This window comes from Heteronotia binoei, chromosome 8 (assembly GCF_032191835.1).
Source record: "Heteronotia binoei isolate CCM8104 ecotype False Entrance Well chromosome 8, APGP_CSIRO_Hbin_v1, whole genome shotgun sequence".
Lineage (NCBI taxonomy): Eukaryota > Metazoa > Chordata > Lepidosauria > Squamata > Gekkonidae > Heteronotia > Heteronotia binoei.
In genome coordinates, this window is record NC_083230.1 from 131,669,221 (window position 1) to 131,695,488 (window position 26,268).

At 51.8% G+C, this 26,268-nt stretch overlaps 1 protein-coding gene across 1 annotated transcript in view; it reads left to right on the plus strand.

The window, feature by feature from the left end:
• The window catches only part of SHANK3 (SH3 and multiple ankyrin repeat domains 3), a 613,814-nt gene that overhangs the window by 172,606 nt on the left and 414,940 nt on the right, over positions 1 to 26,268 (plus strand). Inside the window, 1 exon segment of the mRNA XM_060246058.1 lies at positions 11,357 to 11,465. Coding sequence (XP_060102041.1) covers positions 11,357 to 11,465 — 109 coding nt within the window.

Consider the following 26,268-nt stretch of genomic DNA (forward strand, 5'->3'; position numbering starts at 1 on the left):
GGATCGCAGATCCCTCTTTAGGCCATGGTGGTGGACGTGCAGGACAGCTGGAAGGGAGATGGTGTGGAATTGTTTTCTGTGGCCCCAGAAGGTAGGACCAGAACCAATGGGTTGAAATTAAATCAAAAGAGTTTCCGACTCAACATTAGGAAGAACTTCCTGACCGTTAGAGCGATTCCTCAATGGAACAAGCTTCCTCCTTGGGAGGTGGAGGGCTCTCCTTCCTTGGAGATTTTTCAACAGAGGCTGGAGGGCCATCTGACAGCAATGAAGATCCTGTGAATTTAGGGGGAGGGGTTTGTGAGCAGTTCCTCAGTGGAACAGGCTTCCTCCTGGGGAGGTGGTGGGCTCTCCTTCCTTGGAGGTTTTTCAACAGAGGCTAGATGGCCATCTGACAGCAATGAAGATCCTGCAAATGTAGGGGAAGGGATTTGTGAGTTTCCTGCATTGTGTAGGGGGTTGGACTAGATGACCCTGGAGGTCCTTCCAACTCTAGGATTCTTCAGGAGGTGGTGGGCTCTCCTTCCTTGGAGGTTTTTAAACAGAGGCTAGATGGCCATCTGACAGCGATGAAGATCCTATGAATCTGGGGTAGCTATTTGTGGGTTTCCTACATTGTGCAGGGGGTTGGGCTAGATGACCCTGGAAGTCCCTTCTGACTCTATGATTCTATGAGAGCTGAGAATGAAACGTCTGGAAGAAAAACTTTCTCTAGTAGAACACGGCACTTGAGCCCGAAAGATTCTACAATCCCTAATGATGTTACCAGCCGTGAAAACCTGAAATCTTTGATTCTAGGATTCCTCGGGAGGTGGTGGGCTCTCCTTCCTTGGAGGTTTTTAAGCAGAGGCTAGATGGCCATCTGACAGCGATGAAGAGCCTGTGAATTTAGGGGGAGGGGTTTGTGAGTTTAGAGGGGTTCCTCAGTGGAACAGGCTTCCTCCTGGGGAGGTGGTGGGCTCTCCTTCCTTGGAGGTTCTTCAACAGAGGTTAGATGGCCATCTGACAGCAATGAGGATCCTGTGAATTTAGGGGGAGGGGTTTGTGAGTTTAGAGGGGTTCCTCAGTGGAACAGGCTTCCCCCTTGGGAGGTGGTGGGCTCTCCTTCCTTGGAGGTTCTTCAACAGAGGTTAGATGGCCATCTGACAGCAATGAGGATCCTGTGAATTTAGGGGGAGGGGTTTGTGAGTTTAGAGGGGTTCCTCAGTGGAACAGGCTTCCTCCTGGGGAGGTGGTGGGCTCTCCTTCCTTGGAGGTTCTTCAACAGAGGCTAGATGGCCATCTGACAGCAATGAGGATCCTGTGAATTTAGGGGGAACTGTTTGTGAGTTTAGAGGGGTTCCTCAGTGGAACAGGCTTCCTTCTCGGGAGGTGGTGGGCTCTCCTTCCTTGGAGGTTCTTCAACAGAGGCTGGATGGCCAATTGACAGCGATGAGAATCCTGTGAATTCAGGGGGAGGGGTTTGTGAGTTTCCTGCATTGTGCAGGGGGTTGGACTAGATGACCCTAGAGGCCCCTTCCAACTCTAGGATTCTATGATCAAGGAGGTGTGGCCTAATATGCAAAGGAGCTCCTGCTACAAAAAGAGCCCTGCGGATCATCCGCACCCCATGAGGCCGCCTGGAAAGGAAACCCGTCCTTTGTGCTTGGGAAAAAAGAGCCCGTTGATATGGCCATCAACTCCCACAGCTATCCCTCCAGGATCTGCAGGCTGTCTCAGCGGGTACCTCTGGGCAGGGCCTGGACACGCTGCCTCTGACATTTGCACAGGCTGCCTTTTTTCAGGCCGCTGCATCGTAGCCTGTAGCCCTTGCGCTTGTTGCTGGTTCACCTTGCCTGGATTGCAGTCCACTCCCAGGACGGCAGAGCCCCTGCAGGCAGCAGCCCCCTCCTTGCTGTGCCACCCTCACACACAGCCGCTTGCCTGAAGAGCCAGCCCCTGTCAGACTGCCCGCCTTGTGGTTCCCTCCTGCCTGGACGGACGCAAGCGGAACCCCCAGCGCTCTGATTGCCCTTCTTGGAATCCCCCAATCAAGAGTCGGAGTTGGAGGGTTTTGATCTTGTCTCCTTGAGTGCTTGAAATTCAAAAAGCTCTGGAGGGATTACACCACTCAGAGCTGCGGTTGGCCTACACGCAGGGTAAACAAGGGAGGCAAATGAAACCATCCCCATTATCTGCTCTCCCTGGAGGAGCTGCGGCTTAAAAGCAACAGGCTGCCAGCAGCGTGCTGGACTTGCAGTGGGCAATAACACACCCATGAATGGCAATTCCAGGATACGGAGGGCATGTTGCATCCGATGGATGTCTGAGAGAGGCGGGGGGTGGTGAACAGATGCTGAGCAGACAAGGACTGCATTCACTAGGGTGAGTCCATAATGTCGGCATTCAGATTCAGGCACAACTCTGCAAAAGTCTGAAGTGCTGTGTTTTTGTTCAGAGAGTCTGGCTAACATCAGGCCTCACAGGAGCAGAGCTCAGGAACCTCTAAATTTTATTGTGTTCTTTTTTTCTTAACCCCCCCCCCCCCAAAAAAAAAACCCCTTGCATCTGGGCTCCATTGTTAAAACTTCCGTGAGAATTTTGCTGAACTCTAGACCAGCAACTAGAATGATTAAAGGTTTGGAACGCTTTCCCTATGAAGAAAGGTTAAAACGCTTGGGGCTCTTTAGCTTGGAGAAACGTCGACTGCGCAGTGACATGATAGAGGTTTACAAAATTATGCATGGGATGGAGAAAGTAGGGAAAGAAGTACTTTTCTCCCTTTCTCACAAAACGAGAACTTGCGGACATTCAATGAAATTGCTGAGCAGTTTGGTTAAAATGCATAAGAGGAAGTCCTTCTTCACCCAAAGGGTGATTAACATGTGGAATTCATTGCCACATGAAATGGTGATGGCTGTCAGCATAGACAACTTCAAGAGAGGATTGGATAAACATCTGGATCAGAGGTCCATCAGTGGCTATGAACCACAGCGTACTGTTCGAACTCCATGTCTGGGGCAGTGATGTTCTTTATTCTTGGTGCTTGTGGGGGGCCACAGTGGGAGACCTTCTAGTGTCCTGGCCCCACTGATGGACCTTCTGATGACACCTGGTTTTTTGGCCACTGTGTGACACAGAGTGTTGGACTGGATGGCCCATTAGCTTGATCCAACATGGCTTCTCTTATGTTCTTATGTGACACAGAGTGTTGGACTGGATGGGCCATTGGCCTGATCCAACATGGCTTCTCTTATGCTCTTATGTGACACAGAGTGTTGGACTGGAGAGGCCATTGCCCTGATCCAACATGGCTTCTCTTATGTTCTTATGTGACACAGAGTGTTGGACTGGATGGGCCATTGGCCTGATCCAACATGGCTTCTCTTATGTTCTTATGTGACACAGAGTGTTGGACTGGATGGGCCATTGGTCTGATCCAACATGGCTTCTCTTATGTTCTTATGTGACACAGAGTGTTGGACTGGAAGGGCCACTGGCCTGATCCAGTATGGCTTCTCTTATGTTCTTATGTGACACAGAGTGTTGGAGTGGAGGGGCCATTGGCCTGATCCAACATGGCTTCTCTTGTGTTCTTATGTGACACAGAGTGTTGGACTGGATGGGCCATTGGCCTGATCCAACATGGCTTCTCTTATGTGACGCACAGTGTTGTACTGGAGAGGCCATTGGCCTGATCCAACATGGCTTCTCTTATGTTCTTATGTGACACAGAGTGTTGGACTGGATGGGCCACTGGCCTGATCCAGCATGGCTTCTCTTATGTTCTTATGTGACACAGAGTGTTGGACTGGATGGGCCACTGGCCTGATCAAACATGGCTTCTCTTATGTGACGCACAGTATTGTATTGGAGAGGCCATTGGCCTGATCCAACATGGCTTCTCTTATGTTCTTATGTGACACAGAGTGTTGGACTGGGGGGGGGGACACTGGCCTGATCCAACATGGCTTCTCTTATGTTCTTATGTGACACAGAGTGTTGGACTGGGGGGGGGGGCACTGGCCTGATGCAGCATGGCTTCTCTTATGTTCTTAAGTGACACAGAGTGTTGGAGTGGAGGGGCCATTGGCCTGATCCAGCATGGCTTCTCTTATGTTCTTAAGTGACACAGAGTGTTGGACTGGATGGGCCATTGGCCTGATCCAACATGGCTTCTCTTCTGTTCTTATGTGACACAGAGAGTTGGACTGGAGGGGTCACTGGCCCGATCCAACAGGGCTTCTCTTATGTTCTTATGTGACACAGAGTGTTGGACTGGAGGGGTCACTGGCCTGATCCAACAGGGCTTCTCTTATGTTCTTATGTGACACAGAGTGTTGGACTGGATGGGCCACTGGCCTGATCCGACAGGGCTTCTCTTATGTTCTTATGTGACACAGAGTGTTGGACTGGAGGGGCCACTGGCCTGATCCAACATGGCTTCTCTTATGTGACACAGAGTGTTGGACTGGAGGGGCCACTGGCCCGATCCAACAGGGCTTCTCTTATGTTCTTATGTGACACAGAGTGTTGGACTGGAGGGGCCACTGGCCCGATCCGACAGGGCTTCTCTTATGTTCTTATGTGACACAGAGTGTTGGACTGGAGGGGCCACTGGCCTGATCCGACAGGGCTTCTCTTATGTTCTTATGTGACACAGAGTGTTGGACTGGAGGGGCCACTGGCCTGATCCGACAGGGCTTCTCTTATGTTCTTATGTGACACAGAGTGTTGGACTGGAGGGGCCACTGGCCTGATCCGACAGGGCTTCTCTTATGTTCTTATGTGACACAGAGTGTTGGACTGGAGGGGCCACTGGCCTGATCCAACAGGGCTTCTCTTATGTTCTTATGTGACACAGAGTGTTGGACTGGAGGGGCCACTGGCCTGATCCAACAGGGCTTCTCTTATGTTCTTATGTGACACAGAGTGTTGGACTGGAGGGGCCACTGGCCTGATCCAACAGGGCTTCTCTTATTGTTGAGTATTGGACTCTGCACCCGCGCCGCGCAAGCCGGGACGTCCTCGGGTTACCTGGCGCAGCGCGGGAAAAGTCACCGCCAATCAAGACCAAGCGCGGGAAGTTTAACTGGCCAGGATTGGGCTGGCCAGCAGGGGGGTTGATCCGGGGTGCATGTATATATTAGCGGACCCGGCCGCGTGTTTCCCAGTTCTGTAATGTATCAGCGATTAAAGACCAATGCCTTTACCACGTCTCGTCTCCCAGTACATTACACTGGCGACGAAGGTGGGATCTAGATAGGTCCGGCCGGAGACGAGGAAGGCGAGAGACCGCAGGATCGGGCAGCCCGCCGCCACCATGGCGAACTCGAGCGTAACGACGGGCCATCTTGCGGAATTCAACCCGGAGCACCCCGAGAGATGGGAGACCTACACCGAAAGGGTCGAGTGCTACCTGCGGGCGAACCTGATCGACGATGACGAGAGAAAGAGAGACGTCCTGCTGAGCGTCTGTGGCGAAGAGACCTTCGAGATCGCACGAGGTCTCTCCGCTCCAGCTAAGCTGACGGAGAGGACCTACCGGGAAGTCGTGAGGCTCCTCACGGGCCACTTTTCACCCCAACCGTCCATCGTCGCCCGCCGATTCCTCTTCCACAAGAGGGACCAAAGGTCGGGGGAGACAGCGGCGGTCTACCTGGCGGCCCTTCGGCAGATCGCCGGAAATTGCAACTTTGACAAAAGGGACGAAGCCCTGCGGGACCGTTTCGTCTGGGGCCTCCGCGACGAGCGATTGCAGCAGAAGCTCTTCGCGAAGGAGGAGCTAACGCTACAACAAGCCTTCAACGAGGCAACGGCCTTCGAGAGGGCCACCAAGGCGTTCGGCCAGCCACGAGGTGAAGCAGTCCACCAAGGGGAAACGGAGCCAGAAGACCGAACAGAGGAAGAAGCGTTTCAACTCCGGCGGCCCCAAAGAACGGACACAAGGGCCCCCACTAGACAGCGAGCGACGGAGAGGGCCACCGCCACCTCCGGTCCCAGATGCGCCAGCTGCGGCGACCCCCACGAGCGCCGGGACTGCCCGTACCGCAACCTGGACTGCCGCAGCTGCGGAAAGACGGGCCACATCGCTCGGGCTTGCCGGGCCAAGAACAGCCGCCGACAACCATCAGCGCATCACGACTCCCTGGACACCCACACGACGGCATCCACCACTCTGCAGGTATTGAACTTGCCCCTATCGGCCCCAGACAAGGTCAAAATGTCGGTCCTAATCGAGGGCGCCCCCTGCACCATGGAAGTGGACTCGGGTTCCTCCATCTCCATCATTTCGGAGGAAACCCTCAAGAAACTATGCCCCCACCGCCGCCTTCAAACGAGGCCAGCGGACTTCGTACTGAGGGACTTTCAGAAGAACCCAGTACACATCGTGGGGTGGGCCCGGGTGCATGTGGAAAGAAGGGGTTTCAGAGGGCCCCTGGACATCCTAGTGGTCAAGCGCCAACTGACCACACTTCTAGGGTTGGCTTGGTTCAATCCCCTGGGGATCCAGCTGGTGGGGGTGGACCACTTGCAGGCAAGCAATTTCGACGGGGTCTGCCATGAGTTCCCCGAGGTCTTTGATGGGTCTTTGGGGAGCTATAAGGGTCCGCCCATCACCCTACCGATTGACCCAATGGTCAGGCCCATAAGGCTTAAAGCGAGGCGCGTCCCGTTCGCCCTTAAGCCTAAAATAGAGGCAGAACTGGACCGCCTAACGGCCCAGGGCGTCCTAGAACCGGTAACATACGCGGAATGGGAAACCCCCATAGTAACGCCCGTCAAACCCAATGGGGAGGTGAGGATCTGCGCTGACTACAAGTGCACGATCAATAAGGCGCTACAAGACAACCCCTACCCAGTCCCGGTGGTCAGCCACGTCCTAGCAGCGCTAGCCGGGGCGAAGGTTTTTGGGAAGCTGGACTTAGCACAAGCATACCAGCAACTGCCGGTCGACGCTAAGACAGCGGAGGCGCAGACGATCGTGACCCACAGGGGCGCGTTCAGGGTTAAACGGCTGCAGTTCGGGGTCAGTGTGGCTCCGGGGATATTCCAGAGCATAATGGACTCTCTCCTTAAAGGGATCCCCGGAGTTCAACCCTTCTTTGACGACGTTTTAATCGCCGCCCCCAATGAAGGAGAGTTCTGCTGCCGCCTGCGCGAGGTCCTCAGGCGGTTCCAAGCGGCGGGGCTGAGAGTCAAAAAGGAGAAATGTTTGTTAGGGGTCCCGCGAGTGGAGTTCCTGGGGTTCGCCGTGGACGCGGCGGGGATACACCCGACGGCGGACAAGACCAGGGCCATAGTCCAGGCTCCTGCGCCCAAATGCAAGGCAGAACTACAGAGTTTTTTAGGATTGTTGAACTTTTATCACACGTTCCTACCGCACAAAGCCGCCGTAGCGGAACCGTTGCACCGTTTGCTGGATAAACAGGCCCCGTGGGTCTGGGGCCAACGCCAAGCCGCGGCGTTCCAAGCGGTGAAGGACCTCTTGGTCTCTAACGCGGTACTTCACCACTACGACGAAAACCTACCCCTGATCCTAGCTTGCGACGCCTCCCCCTACGGAGTAGGAGCGGTTTTGGGGCACCAACTCCCGGACGGGAGGGAAGTGCCAGTCGCGTACTATTCACGGACTCTATCTCCAGCGGAGCGGAACTACGCTCAAATTGACAAGGAGGCCTTGGCGATCGTGGCGGGGGTGCACAAGTTCAACGACTACCTCTACGGTAGGCATTTCACCATCGCCACGGACCACAAGCCGCTCCTGGGCCTCCTAGCTCCAGACCGTCAGACCCCCCAAATCCTATCCCAGAGGGTCCTGAGGTGGAACCAGTTCCTGAACTCCTACACGTATGAACTGATCCACCGCCCGGGTAAAGCCATGGGTCACGCCGATGCCCTCAGCCGCCTGCCGCTCCCCATGACAGAACCGGATCCCGCCCCGGCACACGGGGTAATGCTCATTGAATCGCTCCCCGAGCGCCCCCTGCACGCGGCGGAGGTGGCTCGGGCAACAGGGAGGGACCGCATCCTGGCACGGGTCAGGGACTGGGTGGGGAGGGGGGTGGCCATCAGGCAAAGTCGAAGACGCGTTCAGGCCATTCGCGTCCAGGAAGGACGAGCTATCAACCCACAAGGGGTGTGTGCTTTGGGGCAGTCGGGTGGTGGTTCCCCCCCCCTTGCGCAAGCAGGTGCTGGAAGACCTCCACGAGACCCACCCGGGCATCGTGAGGATGAAAGCCCTGGCCCGTAGTTATGTGTGGTGGCCGGGCATGGATGAGGAGATAGAGGGGTGGGTGAGGAGGTGCCAACCCTGCCAAGAATCCCGGCCCGATCCCCCATCAGCCCCGGTCCACAGATGGGAGTCTAACAGGCGACCATGGTCCCGCCTCCACTTAGATTTTGCAGGCCCGTATCAGGGCCAAATCTTTTTTATACTTGTGGATGCCTACACAAAATGGCTGGAGGTGATTCCCGTAGCCTCAACCTCCACAGCAGCAGCCGTCCGGGCACTCAGGAGGGTCCTATGCACGCACGGGATCCCAGACACCCTGGTGACGGATAACGGTACTGCATTCACCTCCCGGGAATTCCGGGAGTTCACGGAGAGGTACCTCATACGACACATAAGATCCGCACCCTTCCATCCGGCCACCAACGGCCAGGCAGAGCGGATGGTGCGGACCACTAAGGAAGCACTGGGGAGAATAGTACAAGGGGATTGGGACCACCGCCTCTCAGCCTTCCTGTTCCACAACAGGATCACCCCAAACCCTATAACGGGATCCAGCCCCGCAGAACTGCTTATGGGGAGGAAACTGACAACACGCCTAGACAGGCTGCACCCCGACCGGGCCCCCGAGGTCCGCGGGTCCCCAGAGGTCCGGGAGGCGGTGCGGGGGTTCTTTCCGGGTGACCCGGTATACGCGAAGAACTTCGCAAGCGGTCCCGAGTGGGTCGCGGGGAGAGTCCTTAGGGTGACAGGTTCCAGGTCATACGAGGTGACCACCGAGGGGGGCCAGGTACTAAGGCGGCACATAGATCAGCTGCGCCGCCGCACCCTACCCGAAGAAACAGAGGTGGTAGGGAATAGGGATCCGCGGGCAACCGAAGGTCCGGAAGGGCGCTCGCCAATACAGGAACTACCCACTTATGACGCCCCCAGAGACACCGAACCAGAGCCGGAGCCTGAAACAGACCCCAACATCCCGCAGCCAGAAGCAGCATCGCCCACAACGGAACCAGCCTCCGCACCAAGAGCGACCCCGAGGAGATCGACACGGGAACGGAGAGCACCGGCGTACCTCCGGGACTATGTGGTTTAAACTAAGGGGGGAGGAGTGTTGAGTATCGGACTCTGCACCCGCGCCGCGCAAGCCGGGACGTCCTCGGGTTACCTGGCGCAGCGCGGGAAAAGTCACCGCCAATCAAGACCAAGCGCGGGAAGTTTAACTGGCCAGGATTGGGCTGGCCAGCAGGGGGGTTGATCCGGGGTGCATGTATATATTAGCGGACCCGGCCGCGTGTTTCCCAGTTCTGTAATGTATCAGCGATTAAAGACCAATGCCTTTACCACGTCTCGTCTCCCAGTACATTACACTTATGTTCTTATGTGACACAGAGTGTTGGACTGGAGGGGCCATTGGTCTGATCCGACATGGCTTCTCTTATGTTCTTATGATCCTGGCTGGGGCAAAAGCATTTGTCTGTGGGGCTTTGCACACCCACAATATCCTATGGACAGCAGATGTGTGGCTGCATCATGTCTTTGCCCAAGTGGCAGTTTGTGTAAGGCACTGGGCTGCTGCTAAGTTCTGCCCCCCCCTCCGGTGGGATGTGTTTGTGTCTCAAGCAACCTCACATTTAAATCAGCCCTAAGTCGTCGCTGTTTGTGCGGATGCCGGAGGGAGAGGGCAGTGCTTTCGCTCTGCCTTCTCCTTCTTTCTGTCCCCAAAAGCACCACTTGGCTGCAGAGTAGACGAGCAGTCTTGGTGGTGCAACAAGCCCCACTCTCCACTCTGGCCCCACAGCCTGGAGGGGGTTTGGCTGGTCCCGGAAGGGTGTTCACCGAGCTCTTCAGCAGTGAGCTGTGGTCCTCCTTGCCAGCAGGTGGGGTTTATCATGAAAGGAAGAGGTCAGCCAGGAGACTGAGGGCTAATTTTCATGCTGCGGCTGCCACAGAGGTTTTTGGATCATGTGTGCAGGGGAAGCTGCATGCTTCCCAGGCACACAATTTGGCTTGAGACTGCAGCACGCATTAGGGTTGTCAAGTCCAATTCTAGAAATATCTCGGGACTTTGGGGGTGGAGCCAGGAGACTTTGGGGGTGGAGCCAGGAGCAAGGTTGGGACAAGCATAATTGAACTCCACTGGAAATAATGAAAGATAGGGGGCACCTTCTTTTGGGGCTCATAGAATTCAACCCCCTGGTCCAATTCTTTTGAATCTTGGAGGGTGTTTTGAGGAGAGGCACTGGATGCTATACTGAAAACCTGGTACCCTTACCTCAAATAACAGCCCCACCAAAGCCCCACAGATCAATTCTCTCTGACAGCCCTTCAAGGACTTGGTGATCCTATCACCTCTCAGCTGCCTCCTCTCCAGGCTAAACATCCCCAGCTCCTTCAACCTTTCCTCATAGGACTTGGTCTCCAGACCCCTCACCATCTTCGTCGCCCTCCTGTGGACCCCTTCCAGCTTGTCTAGATCCTTCTTAAAATGTGGTGCCCAAAACTGAACACAAGACTCCAGGTGAGGTCTTACCAGAGCAGAGTAAAGCAACACCATCACATCACGTGATCTGGACATTAGACTTCTGTTGATACAGCCATAATTCAGCCGGAGCTCACAGGAGCAGAGCTCCTGAACCTTTCTGAGAGTTCCACCTCCTCCTCCCCACCTTGTCCATTGAATAGCAGGTGCAGCTGCATAAGAATCCCTGGATTAGGAGAGCAGGCAGCCAGCCAGCCACCAAGAGCTTTGCCACGCCCCCAGCAGCCCTCGTTAACCCCTGGAGAAGCCCATGCTACCCTTTCTCCACTTCTGATGTGATTTTTGGCAGTGGGTGGCTTGCTGGCCTTTTGACTGTGGGAGGGGGGCGGCCAAGGAGAGCCGCAGTCAAGCAAGGCCTGCTTGGGCTGGCTGGATCTCTAGGCAGCCCAAGCAGGCCTCGCTCGCCCAGGGCTCTCCTTTCTTGCGTCGAGTTGCTTTTGGCTGGTTGGGGGGTGGCATATGCGAATGAGTTATGCGAATGAGCTGCACCATCTATTTTTCTACAAAACAACCCTTGCCTTTCATATTGAAGTATGTCTAGCAACCAGCGAGGCTATTCATGTGCTGCTGTGTTTCTTTTCTCCCCCGGGGTTTCATGGCTGCAGGCAAATTTGAAGAAGTTTATGGAGTATGTGCAGACGCTGAATGTCGAGAAGGTCAGCCGGCTGCTGGAGAAGGGACTGGACCCCAACTTCCACGACCCGGACACTGGAGGTGAGAGCAGCTTCCCAAAGGCAGGTTCTGGGTGGGGGGGGGGGGAGGCCGCAGGATAGCTGGGGAGGTGAGTCGTGTGGGGGATTCCTGGGGAACCAGAAGAACGAAGGTGGCTGTGAACTCAGAGGGTTTGGCAAAGTGGCCATTTACCACCCCCACCACCCGCCGACTCCCTCCTCAAACCCATCAGGAGGTCAGAAGATTGAGGGTAAGTAACAAATTAGCTCATTCCAGAATACCTTTTGGCCATGTCACCTTCATGGAAAAGAGAGATTGTGAGAAGATGTTTGTGGAGGGCTATTCAAGGATAGCAGGAAATGTTCTGTGCATGTTGAGAACATTGGAAGAGCCCGGCTGGATGGGACTTGTGGTCCATCTCACCCAGCATCTCTTCTCACATAGTGAAGCAGGGGTGGCCACATTTACTTAACATAAGAATAAATAAATAAGCCACAAGACATGAGGGATGGTGGTTCAGTGGCAGAGCATCTGCTTGGTAAGCAGAAGGTCCCAGGTTCAATCCCCGGCATCTCCAACTCAAAAGGGTCCAGGCAAGTGGGTGTGAAAACCTGAGACCCTGGAGAGCCGCTGCCAGTCTGAGTAGACAAGACTGACTTGGATGGACCCAGGGGGGTCTGATTCAGTAGAAGGCAGCTTCATAGGTTTATATATATTCATGTAAATATACACAATTTATGGGGAGGGATGATGGCTCAGTGGTAGAGCACCTGCTTGGTAAGCAGAAGGTCCCAGGTTCAATCCCCGGCATCTCCAACTCAAAAGGGTCCAGGCAAAGAGGCGTGAAAAACCTCAGCTGGAGACCCTGGAGAGCCGCTGCCAGTCTGAGTAGACAAGACTGACTTGGATGGACCCGGGGGGGCGGGGGGGTCTGATTCAGTAGAAGGCAGCTTCACAGGTTCATATATAATAATAATAATTTTATTCTTATATCCCACCCTCCCCCGCCAAAGCGGGGAGGGACGGTGGCTCAGTGGCCGAGCATCTGCTTGGTAAGCAGAAGGTCCCAGGTTCAATCCCTGGCATCTCCAACTCAAAGGGGTCCAGGCAAAGAGGCGTGCAAAACCTCAGCTTGAGACCTGGAGAGCCGTTGCCAGTCTGAGCAGACAAGACTGACTTGGATGGATCCAGGGGGGTCATATTCAGTACAAGGCAGCTTCATGGGAAAGGGCTGTGTGGCTCAGTGGTAGAGCCCCTACTTGGTAAGCAGAAGGTCCCAGGTTCCATCCCCAGCATCTCCAACTCAAAAGGGTCCAGGCAAGTGGGTGCGAAAACCTCCGCTGGAGACCCTGGAGAGCTGCTGCCAGTCTGAGTAGACAAGACTGACTTGGATGGACCCAGGGGGGTCTGATTCAGTAGAAGGCAGCTTCATATGTTCATGGGGAGGGATAGTGACTCAGTGGTAGAGCACCTGCTTGGTAAGCAGAAGAAGGTCCCAGGTTCTATCCCTGGCATCTCCAACTCAAAAGGGTCCAGGCAGGCAGGCGTGAAAAACCTCAGCTGGAGACTGTATAGAGCCACTGCCAGGCTGAGTAGACAAGACTAACTTGGATGGACCCAGGGGGGTCTGATTCAGTAGAAGGCAGCTTCATGGGAAAGGGCTGTGTGGCTCAGTGGTAGAGCCCCTACTTGGGAAGCAGAAGGTCCCAGGATCCATCCCCAGCATCTCCAACTCAAAAGGGTCCAGGCAAAGAGGCATGAAAAACCTCCACTTGAGACCCAGGAGAGCTGCTGCCAGTCTGAGTAGACAATGCTGACTTTGATGGACTGAGGGTCTGATTCAGTAGAAAGCTTCATGGGAAAGGGCTGTTTGGCTCAGTGGAGGAGCATCTGCTTGGTAAGAAGAAGGTCCCAAGTTCAATCCCCAGCATCTCCAACTAAAAAGGGTCCAGGCAAGTTGGCATGAAAAACCTCAGCTGTAGACCCTGGAGAGCCGCTGCCGGTCAGAGTAGACAAGACTAACTTGGATGGACTGAGGGTCTGCTTCAGTTTAAGGCAGCTTCATATGTTCATATATGAACACCAGATGTTTGAACGCCACAAGACAGGAAGGAAGGAAGGGAGGAAAGAAAATAGATGGAGAGGTGGAAAGAAAGCATCTTTAACTTCAAACGCATACTTCAAGTTGTGGCTAGCTTGGCTTGAAGAAGTAATTTAAAGAGAGAAATGCTTCCTCCAAGCCAGCCAATGGGGTGATGGGAGCTTTGCGAGCCACAGAATAGGTATGAAAGAGCCACAGTTTGGCCACTGCTGCCCTGGCAGATTCTCAAAAGTGGTGCTGGGTAAACTAATATTTCTTTTTTGATTTCGTATTGCATAGATTTAAATAAAGTATATATATATTTTTTTAAAGCAAGGTAGTGCTGGGGGGGGGGGGGAATTGTCTAATGGAGCCTGTGCTGAGGGGTTCCCCAGGATTGCATTTTATGTTCACTGCCTTGTGGGCTCTCATCAGGTAGAAAAGCAGCATGGAATCTACTGCTGCTGCTGATGGTGATGATGATGCAGCATTTGGGGCCAGGATCTAAAGAGCAGAGGCTCCACAGCAGCATTTTGGGGGGATGAGCAACCCGAGGCAGAAGGGGCCGTGAGGGAGGGAACTGGCAGAGACTGACCAGGAGAGAGATCTTGGGGTCGTGGTAGATAACTCACTGAAAATGTCAAGACGGTGTGCATTTGCAATAAAAAAGGGAATTATGAGGAAGGGAATTGAAAACAAATCAGCCAGTATCATAATGCCCCTGTATAAATCGATGGTGCGGCCTCATTTGGAGTACTGTGTGCAATTCTGGTCACCGCAACTTAAAAAGGATATTCTAGCATTGGAAAAAGTGCAGAAAAGGGCAACTAGAATGATTAAAGGTTTGGAACACTTTCCCTATGAAGAAAGGTTAAAACGCTTGGGGCTGTTTAGCTTGGAGAAATGTCACCTGCGGGGTGACATGATAGATCTTTACAAGATTATGCATGGGATGCAGAAAGTAGAGAAAGAGGTATTTTCTCCCTTTCTCACAATACAAGGACTCGTGGGCATTCAATGAAATTGCTGAGCAGTCAGGTTAAAACGGATAGAAGGAAGTACTTCTTCACCCAAAGGGTGATTAACATGTGGAATTCACTGCCACAGGAGGTGGTGGCGGCTACAAGCATAGCCAGCTTCAAGAGGGGATTGGATAAAAAATATGGAGCAGAGGTCCATCAGTGGCTATTAGCCACAGTGTATATATATATGTGTGTGTGTGTGTATATATGTATGTATTTATGTGTGTGTGTGTGTGTGTGTGTGTGTATATACACAAACACATATATTGGCCACTGTGTGACACAGAATGTTGGACTGGAGGGGCCATTGGCCTGATCCAACATGGCTTCTCTTATGCTCTTATGTGACACAGAGTGTTGGACTGGATGGGCCACTGGCCTGATCCAACATGGCTTCTCTTATGTTCTTATGTGACACAGTGTTGGACTGGATGGGCCACTGGCCTGATCTAACATGGCTTCTCTTCTGTTCTTATGTGACACAGAGTGTTGGACTGGATGGGCCACTGGCCTGATCCAACATGGCTTCTCTTATGTTCTTATGTGACACAGAGTGTTGGACTGGATGGGCCACTGGCCTGATCCAACATGGCTTCTCTTATGTTCTTATGTGACGCAGAGTGTTGGACTGGATGGGCCACTGGCCTGATCCAACATGGCTTCTCTGATGTTCTTATGTGACACAGAGTGTTGGACTGGATGGGCCTCTGGCCTGATCCAACATGGCTTCTCTTATGTTCTTATGTGACACAGAGTGTTGGACTGGAGGGGCCACTGGCCTGATCCAACAGGGCTTCTCTTATGTTCTTATGTGACACAGAGTGTTGGACTGGAGGGGCCTCTGGCCTGATCCAACATGGCTTCTCTTATGTTCTTATGTGACACAGAGTGTTGGACTGGAGGGGCCACTGGCCTGATCCAACAGGGCTTCTCTTATGTTCTTATGTGACACAGAGTGTTGGACTGGAGGGGCCACTGGCCTGATCCAACAGGGCTTCTCTTATGTTCTTATGTGACACAGAGTGTTGGACTGGAGGGGCCACTGGCCTGATCCAACAGGGCTTCTCTTATGTTCTTATGTGACAGAGTGTTGGACTGGAGGGGCCACTGGCCTGATCCAACAGGGCTTCTCTTATGTTCTTATGTGACACAGAGTGTTGGACTGGAGGGGCCACTGGCCTGATCCAACAGGGCTTCTCTTATGTTCTTATGTGACACAGAGTGTTGGACTGGATGGGCCTCTGGCCTGATCCAACATGGCTTCTCTTATGTTCTTATGTGACACAGAGTGTTGGACTGGAGGGGCCACTGGCCTGATCCAACAGGGCTTCTCTTATGTTCTTATGTGACACAGAGTGTTGGACTGGAGGGGCCACTGGCCTGATCCAACAGGGCTTCTCTTATGTTCTTATGTGACGCAGAGTGTTGGACTGGATGGGCCACTGGCCTGATCCAACATGGCTTCTCTGATGTTCTTATGTGACACAGAGTGTTGGACTGGATGGGCCTCTGGCCTGATCCAACATGGCTTCTCTTATGTTCTTATGTGACACAGAGTGTTGGACTGGAGGGGCCACTGGCCTGATCCAACAGGGCTTCTCTTATGTTCTTATGTGACACAGAGTGTTGGACTGGAGGGGCCTCTGGCCTGATCCAACATGGCTTCTCTTATGTTCTTATGTGACACAGAGTGTTGGACTGGAGGGGCCACTGGCCTGATCCAACAGGGCTTCTCTTATGTTCTTATGTGACACAGAGTGTTGGACTGGAGGGGCCACTGGCCTGATCCAACAGGGCTTCTCTTATGTTCTTATGTGACACAGAGTGTTGGACTGGAGGGGCCACTGGCCTGATCCAACAGGGCTTCTCTTATGTTCTTATGTGACAGAGTGTTGGACTGGAGGGGCCACTGGCCTGATCCAACAGGGCTTCTCTTATGTTCTTATGTGACACAGAGTGTTGGACTGGAGGGGCCACTGGCCTGATCCAACAGGGCTTCTCTTATGTTCTTATGTGACACAGAGTGTTGGACTGGATGGGCCTCTGGCCTGATCCAACATGGCTTCTCTTATGTTCTTATGTGACACAGAGTGTTGGACTGGAGGGGCCACTGGCCTGATCCAACAGGGCTTCTCTTATGTTCTTATGTGACACAGAGTGTTGGACTGGAGGGGCCACTGGCCTGATCCAACAGGGCTTCTCTTATGTTCTTATGTGACACAGAGTGTTGGACTGGAGGGGCCACTGGCCTGATCCAACAGGGCTTCTCTTATGTTCTTATGTGACACAGAGTGTTGGACTGGAGGGGCCACTGGCCTGATCCAACATGGCTTCTCTTATGTTCTTATGTGACACAGAGTGTTGGACTGGAGGGGCCACTGGCCTGATCCAACAGGGCTTCTCTTATGTTCTTATGTGACAGAGTGTTGGACGGGAGGGGCCACTGGCCTGATCCCACATGGCTTCTCTTATGTTCTTACGGGCAGAAGGGATTATGAGGACAATAAGAGCCCCTCTGAAGTGCAGGGGAAGGGAGGTGGGCAGCAGAACCCCGAGAGAGGCAGGGCGGGGGCACCGCAAGGCTTGTTAGAACTGGGTTGGGGGGAGCTGGGAGAGGAACCGAGCAACACAGCGACTTGCCGAGGAAGCCTTGACTTTACTTAACATTTCAAGAACACGAAAGGCATATCATTTAAATTAATGATGGGCTTATAAAACAACACAATGTGGTCCCTTTATGAAGCGTGTAAATCCTTTTGCTTATCCAAGCAAGTCTGTTGGTACAAACCCACCAAGGCTGGCGCTGGAGCTGCCTCTGTTGCTTCCTTGGGCGACGTTTGCGCATCTTCTTGCCAGCTGGCAAATAAAATGAAACCTGAAAATGGGAAGCGTTGAGACTGCATACACAGGAAGGAGCGTTCAGCAGGCTTTGATAGAACTCTCAATACTGTTGGGCCTTAAGAGAGGAAGACCGATCTCACACTCACCCTCACGCCGCTCTCACGTCCTTCTTCTCCTCGCGGCGTCCTCCCGATTTCCCACTCTTTGTGCCGGGGCTGCAGCAAGCAGCGCAATTTTCATGCAGCAAACGGAAACCGCTAAAAACCAGTTTCCGTTTGCTGCATGAAAACCGCAATATTTGCTGCAGCCCCAACGAAAAGAGTGGGAAATCGGGAGGACGCCTCACGGAGAAGGCGGACGTGAGGGCGGTGTAAGATAAGTGTGAAATCGGCCTAAGTGTGTGTTTCTTGGGGACAACTGAGCATGGTTATGATGTCATCGTTATGATGCTTTACTCTGCTCTGGTAAGACTTCACCTGGAGTCTTGTGTTCAGTTTTGGGCACCACATTTTAAGAAGTATCTAGACGAGCTGGAACGGGTCCAGAGGAGGGCGATGAAGATGGTGAGGGGTCTGGAGACCAAGTCCTATGAGGAAAGGCTGAAGGAGTTGGGGATGTTTAGCCTGGAGAGGAGGCAGCTGAGAGGTGATAGGATCACCATCTTCAAGTACTTCAAGGGCTGTCATATAGAAGATGGTGTGGAATTGTTTTCTGTGGCTCCAGAAGGTAGGATCAGAACCAATGGGAAACTTGGGAAGAAAACTCTATGGTGTCATGGAGTTTTCCTCCCAAATTGCTAGAGCATCTTGGGAAACCATAGAGTTTTCCCAGAAACGCCCAAACTGGCCGGTGCGATTATTTATTTATTTATTTATTACATTTGATTTATATCCCGGCCTCTCTGCAAGCGGACTCAGGGCGGCTCACAGTATCTACACAATTAAACCAGTACAATATATAAAACCATAATTTAACATTTTCAGTTTAAAAAACATATTACAATTAAAATTATTAAAACCATTTTAAAGTGCTGAATCCCTACATTATAGCGGCATTAGAATTCCAAACAGTGATCACCGGCGTTCTGTGTGATGTCCGGTGGCAGCCATCTTCGTCAAGCATCGAAGGCCTGCTTGAACAACTCGGTCTTACAGATGTCACTTCTGGGTGACATCAGGCAGGTGACATCGGGCGGGGATCCCCCCGCTGGCCCACTGCAGGCCAGTGGGTTGGGGCCCCCCAAAACAGGAGAACTATCGCCCCACTTGAGAGGTTGGCGGCCCTAAGTAAAAATCCTGATATAAAACACTTTATTTAGTGTAGTGTGTAGTGTGAATGCACCACAAGTGTTGAGCTCCCCTGAAACTACTCTAAGCAGAATTCAATTCCAGGGTGTTGCTCTTGCTGCAAAATACTTCAAACATATCCAGAACCGTCTTTTCCTGCACCTGATTGCTGGCCCGCCTTGCTCTGTAGTGCCTGCAGGTGACTCCTATCAGGCCCCCGAGCTTTCTTCTCCCTCTCTCTTGCTTCCTTCTGCATCACAGCTTGCTTTGCCAGGCTTGCTCAATCATACAGGAGCTAAGGAGCAAGACCTCTATTTTCTCCATTGGCTGAGGCTCCTCCCTTGGGGAGGAAGGGGGGGGGAGGCAGAGCTTGCTTTGCCAGGCTCTCTCAATAAGACAGCAGAGCTACTGAGTCAGGCCTCTCTTCCTGCTATTGGCTGAGGCTCACCCCCCACACACACAGGAAGGAAGGAAGGAAAGAGCCAGAGCTTCCTTTGCCCAATTCCCTGGATCCCAGGGGAGAAATACAAAGAAAGCACCTTTAAGACCAAGTGCTAATGTTTTAAGTTTAAAAAAAAAAAAACTTTGTGTTTTTCTGTGTCCTTTACAAAGTTTATATCTCTGCTACCTAATAAATAGGTACACACATGGCCTGGCCCAACTTGACATGGCTTGGCCTGACAAGGTCTCGTTTATGGCAGATACGGCCCTCATAACAGATGAGCTTGACATCTCAGCTCCAAAGTCTTCCACAGCCCTTTCCTCCGTCTCTGCTGCTTGAAGGGCGCTTGGTGTAATTAGTATATATATTACAATAATGATAAAGATCTTATCACCGCCGACCTTTACCATTATTGTGTTGTTTAGTTTGTGTCGCACACGACTCCTGTAATATATGTATTTTTTGCAAACTGAAAGGCGTTGCATTACTGGGTGGCTTTGATCAGTCTGCTTTCCTCTCTTTCGGCCGGCCGGCCTGTGAAGTTCTGCCCCTGAGTGTATTTATTTATTTATTTATTTATTTATTTATTTATTTATTTATATCCCGCCCTTCTCAACAAGTGGCTCAGGGCGGCTCACAACATAAGAATTTGACATAAATAGAATTTAAGCATAAAAACAGTTAAAATAATTAAGACATTTAAAATTTTAAGACATTTAAACCATTTAAAACATTAATGTATGTATTTATTAATTTATTAATTAACCATTTAAAACATTAATGTATGTATCAAATGTATTTATTTATTTATTTGAAATTTATATCCCGCCCTTCCCACCAGGTGGCTCAGGGCGGCTTACAACATATAAAAACTAACATATAAAAACTAACATAGAATACAAAACTAAGCCTAAAAGGTTAACATTTCATAATTTACATAGTTAAAATCTAGACATTTGTCACGGTTATATACGTAAACATTAAAACCATACAGCGATCTTACAGCTACACTCAGTTCAAGTGCCGTGCCGGTTAGTTGTGGGCCTTCACGCTTCCGGAAAGAACTACAACGTGACTGACCCCAAATGCCAGATTTCCGTGATGGGAGAGATTCCGTCCTTGGGTTTATCCCTCCGGCGGGTTGTTGGCTGCTCAGCTGTTAAAAGACAGACTGTCCCTTTGAGCGATGGAAAGGTCTGTCTGTTGCAGAAAGGGCTCCTAGCGGCAGTTCCCTGCCTGCTGAGCGGCTACTCAGAGATGCCGAACGTGAAGCTCTTGATTGCCTCTGTGGTCTGCGGAGGCTTTCCTGGGCTCTGCACTTGCGAGCTCATAAACCTTTATGGACCAGAAATAATTTGACCCATCCTGCTGCGTGCACCTCATGCATCATGCAGAGGAACAGCCCCGGCAGGTCAAGTTTTCTGCCAAAGACCAGAAAGCAATGAAGTGCGGAAGAGCTGACTGCTTAGCCTTCTTCTGCCCTGCCTTGTCCTGCTGCGGAGCTTTCAAATGCAGGTTTGTGCAGGAGACAGAGACCTCCGTCACCAGCAGCAGAGGGTCATATTGGGTGCTTCCACACAAGAGATCCGGCCCAACCTAGCCCCACCTCCCATTCGGATCAAATGTGCACGATCACACAATCACATCTGCCCTCTGATCCGCACCCGTTCTCACCCCATCTCCAGATGCCTCCTATCCAGATTAAGAAGCCACCTCTTGGTAGTTTCCTGCTGAATCACATTTAGGTTGCATGTTCGCTGGCCATCTGATCGCCCTGGCGCGACTCCTAAGTGAAAGAAGAAGACGACTGCAGATTTATACCCCGTCCTTCTCTCTGAATCAGAGACTCAGAGCGGCTTACAATCTCCTTTATCTCCTCCCCCCCCACAACAGACACACTGTGAGGTGGATGGGGCCGAGAGAGCGCTCACAGCAGCTGCCCTTTCAAGGACAACTCCTGAGATAGCTATAGCTGACCCAAGGCCATTCCAGCAGTTGTAAGTGGAGGAGTGGGGAATCAAACCTGGTTCTCCCAGTTAAGAGTCTTTTTACCTAAGAAGAAGAAGGCTGCAGATTTAAACCCCACCCTTCTCTCTGAATCAGAGATTCAGAGCAGTTTACAATCTCCTGTATCTTTGAATCTCAGAGTGGCTTTCAATCTCCTATGTCTTCTCCCCCCACAACAGACACCCTGTGAGGTGGGTGGAGCTGAGAGAGCTCTCACAGCAGCTGCTTTTTCAAGGACAGCTCCTGAGATAGCTATAGCTGACCCAAGGCCATTCCAGCAGCTGTAAGTGGAGGAGTGGGAAATCAAACCTGGTTCTCCCAGTTAAGAGTCTTTTTACCTAAGAAGAAGAAGGCTGCAGATTTATATCCCGCCCTTCTCTCTGAATCAGAGACTCAGAGCGGCTTACAATCGCCTTTATCGTCTCCCCCCCACAACAGACACACTGTGAGGTAGGTGGGGCTGAGAGAGCTCTCCTAGCAGCTGCCCTTTCAAGGACAACTCCTGCGATAAATATGGCTGACCCAAGGCCATTCCAGCAGCTGCAAGTGGAGGAGGGGGGAATCAATCAGAATGGAGCCCAGAAGTATTTAGGGGGAGGGGAGGGTAAGAAAGAAAGAGCACACTAAAATTTGGAGTTCCGGAGCTCTGCTCCTGTGAGCTCCTGCCTGAAATGAGGTCTCCTTTTAAAGTTGTTTTTATGGGCTGGTCCAGCCTGAGGACTGTCCTCTGTGTTCCGTGGCATTTTTTGTTTGTATGTTCCGGCATGGGTGGTGGTGGTGTTGTTTTGCTCTGGCTTTTTTTCATGGCTCTCTCTGTGTGTGTTTGCATTGTGTTGTTCAGCTGTGAGCCACCTCAGGCAGGTCTCTGAAGAGGTGACGGGTAATTTTTGGAAATAAATGAAATTAGCTCCTGGGCTGCCATGAACACCTCGGATGCAAGCACTCTCTCTTCCTGAGCTGCCCCCTCCCGCCAGTCTTCTGTCCTGATCCTCTGCTGTTTTCTGCGGGGCCCAGAGTGCTCGGCTTCCCACCTTGCTGCTGGCCAGGTGCTTGGGGGGGGGGGCGGCAGGCGTTCCGTGCTCCTTGGTTAGGCCTCCTTGTGCCCCTGGGAGGTAAGTGTGTTTTTGCAGGCATGCACACACATGAGGAATAAAAGGGTGAATCTGAATTGCCATCTCCTGGAGATGCTGGCAGATGAAGGTGCACTTCCTTCCTTTCTTTCTTCCTTCCTTCCTTTCTTCCTTCCTTCCTTTCTTTCTTTCTTTCTTTCTTTCTTTCTTTCTTTCTTTCTTTCTTTCTTTCTTTCTTTCTTTCTTTCTTTCTTTCTTTCTTTCTTTCTCTTTCTTTCTTTCTTTCCTTCCTTCCTTCCTTCCTTCCTTTCTTTCTTTCTTTCTTTCTTTCTTTCTTTCTTTCTTTCTTTCTTTCCTTCCTTTCTTCCTTCTGTCCTACCTTCCTTCCTTCCTTCCTTCCTTTCTTTCTTTCCTTCCTTCTTTTCTTCCTTCTGTCCTACCTTCCTTCCTCCTTTCTTTTTCTTTCCTTCCTCTTTTCTTCCCTTCCTCTTTTTTTCCTTCCTTCCTTCCTTCCTTCCTTCCTTCCTTCCTTCCTTCCTTCCTTCCTTCCTTCCTTTCTTTCTTTCTTTCTTTCTTTCTTTCTTTCTTTCTTTCTTTCTTTCTTTCTTTCTTTCTTTCTTTCATCAGATTTATATCCCACCCTCCCCCTGACAGGCTCAGGGCAACTAACAACAATTTAAAAACATCAACAATTAACAAATATATCATATTAAGAAATAAAAATATATGATAAAGCATTTCCATACATGTTAAAAGTCCACGGTTCTAGTTTCCACTATGTTAGTTCAGTGAGATTGTCGGTGCTGTAAGCCGGTAACAGCCCCCTCCCCCTAACCATTGAAGGCGAGTTTGAATAATTTGGTCTTCCTGGCTCAGCGGAACTGTGGCAGGTCCAGCAGGGCCCTGATGTCTTCGGGGAGGGCGTTCCACAAAGCGGGGGCTATTCCTGAGAAGGCTCTGGCTCTAGTGGTGGACAATCGAGCTTTTGGTCCAGGGATCTTAAGGAGATTTTGAGACCCTGAATGTAGTGCTCTCTGGGGTACTTCTGGGGAAAGGAGGTCCCAAAGGTAGACAGATCCCAGGAGGGTGTCAGCTTAAGTGGCTCCTTCAAGTGACCCAGAGCCCACCCACCCCCCGCCCTGATTTCCACACACACACACACACACGATTCCTTCCACCGCCCCTGTGCTGGTACATCTTCTGTAAACTCCTCCTGGAGTTTACAGAAGGCCCTGGACTAAGAGCCCTGCAAGCTCTTGGAGGATTGGCTACATCAGGGGTGTGTGGCCTAATAGGCAAAGGAGTTCCTGCTACAGAAAAAAGCCCTGACTAATATATATTGCAAACTTTCTGGGATGTGAAGCCCTGGACTTCTGCACGCTGTGTAACCCCCAGCATGACAGTGGCAAGAAAGAAAAAGTAAGGCGAGGTAATGCGAACTCTGTGTGTGTGTGTGTGTGTGTGTGTGTGTGAAGTGCTGTCAAATCGCTTCCGACTGATCTACAGTAGCCACCCTGTGAACAAAAGATCTCCCCAATGTCCTATTGCTAAAAGCCTCGCTCGGGTCTTGTAAACCGATGCTAATTAATAGGCTGGATTCTGAGGCATGGCCACATCGCAGGCCTCCAGGCTGCTTGCTTGGGGGGCGGGGGCGAAGGAAGTGCAGGCGGCATCCAAACGTGTATCTTCATATCTCGAGTCTAATGAATCTGAGCGCTAAAAATGAGGACGATGGGCGGAAATGAACGACATTCTAGAGCCCCGGCTGCTTGCTCTTCGCTCCTGCGTCCCGCGAGAGAATGGCAAATGGTCTCCCCACAGGACAGGCAAGCCCAAAGCAGAGGAGACTCAAGATACCTGTCAGGGAAGGGGAGACTAGAGCACGGGTGGCCAAACTTGCTTACCGTAAGAGACATACAGAATAAACGTCAGGAAGGAAGGAAGGAAGGAAGGAAGGAAGGAAGGAAGGAAGGAAGGAAGGAAGGAAGGAAGGAAGGAAGGAAGGAAGGAAGGGAGGGAGGGAGGGAGGGAGGGAGGGAGGGAGGAATACATTGTATTTAGGGTTGCCAGCCTCCAGGTGGGGCCTGGGGATTTCCCGCTTTTACAACTGATCTCCAGCTGGCAGAGATCAGCTCCCCTGATGAAAACGCAATCTGAATTGACGTTTAATATCCACTGCATGTTGCCAGTACAATGTACAATATACGTACACTGCAATTACTTTATACACACACACACACACATACACATTTATTTCACAAAGGTTATAATTGCACCTTTTTTCCCACTTATGTATTTCTTGAAAAATGTATTTATTTCTTATAAAAATTAAATGGTAGCCTTATTGTTGTGGGAGGGCCTCCTTTGTCTCCTGGCAACCAATATTTTTAGACCCAGTCTGCCACTGCCCACACAAAACATGTGAAAGAGCCCCATGCGTCTCCTGAGCCACAATTTGGCCACTCCTGGACTGGAGGGGTCAGATTTCCAGAATCTTTAATTCCATGTAGAAGAAAGAAGCCATGATAATTTGCTTAGAGAAGTCCCTTCTCTGGTTCCTGCCCCCCACCCCACAGCGTAAATTGACAGCCAATTTCACATCCACCCGCAAAACAAGCTGAGGTGGAGAGAAGAAGCAGAAGAACAATTGCAGATTTATACCCCGCCCTTCTCCCTGGATCAGAGACTCAGAGCGGCTTACAATCTCCTATATCTTCTCCCCCCACAACATTCATCCTCTGAGGTGGGTGGGGCTGAGACGGCTCTCACAGCAGCTGCCCCTTTCAAGGACAGAGTCTCAGAATGGCCTACAATCTCCTTTACCTTCCTCCTCCACAACAGACACCCTGTGAGGTGAGTGGGGCTGCAGAGGGCTCTCAAAGCAGCTGCCCTTTCAAGGACAACCTCTGCCAGAGCTATGGCTGACCCAAGGCCATGCTAGCAGGTGCAAGTGAAGAAGTGGGGAAGAAGACTGCAGATTTATACCCCGCCCTTCTCTCTGAATCAGAGACTCAGAGTGGCTTACAATCTCCTTTATCTTCTCCCCCCCACAACAGACACCCTGTGAGGTGGGTGGGGCTGAGAGAGTTCTTACAGCACCTGTCCTTTCAAACACAACTCCTACAAGAGCTATGGCTGACCCAGGGCCATTCCAGCAGGTGCAAGGGGAGGACTGGGGAATCAAACCTGGTTCTCCCAGATAAGAGCTATGGCTGACCCAAGGCCATTCCAGCAGCCGTAAGTGGAGGAGGGGGGTGGGAATCAAACCCGGTTCTCCCAGATAAAAGAGCTGTGGCTGACCTAAGGCCATTCCAGCAGCTGTAAGTGGGGGAGGGGGGATTCAAACTCGGTTCTCCCAGATATGAGAGCTGTGGCTGACCCAAGACCATTCCAGCAGCTGCAAGTGGAAGAGGGGGGAATAAATCCAGTTCTCCAAGATAAGAGAGCTATGGCTGACCCAAGGCCATTCCAGCAGCTGTAAGTGGAGGAGGGAAGAATCAAACCCAATTCTCCCAGATAAGAGAGCTCTGGCTGACCCAAGGCCATTCCAGCAGCTGCTAGTGGAGGAGAAGGGAATCAAACCCGATTCTCCCAGATAAGAGAGCTCTGGTTGACCCAAGGCCATTCCAGCAGCTGCAAGTGGAGGAGGAGGGAATCCAACCCGGTTCTCCCAGATAAGAGAGCTCTGGCTGACCCAAGGCCATTCCAGCAGCTGCAGGTGGAGGAACGGGGAATCAAACCCTGTTCTCCCAGTTAAGAGAGCTCTGGCTGACCCAAGGCCATTCCAGCAGCTGCAAGTGCAGGAGTGGGGAATCAAACCCGGTCCTCCCAGATAAGAGAGCTATGGCTGACCCAAGGCCATTCCAGCAGCTGCAGGTGGAGGAACGGGGAATCCAACCCGGTTCTCCCAGTTAAGAGAGCTCTGGCTGACCCAAGGCCATTCCAGCAGCTGCAAGTGGAGGAGTGGGGAATCAAACCCGGTCCTCCCAGATAAGAGAGCTATGGCTGACCCAAAGCCATTCCAGCAGCTGCAAGTGAAGGAGTGGGGAATAAAACCCGGTTCTCCCAGTAAAGAGAGCTCTGGCTGACCCAAGGCC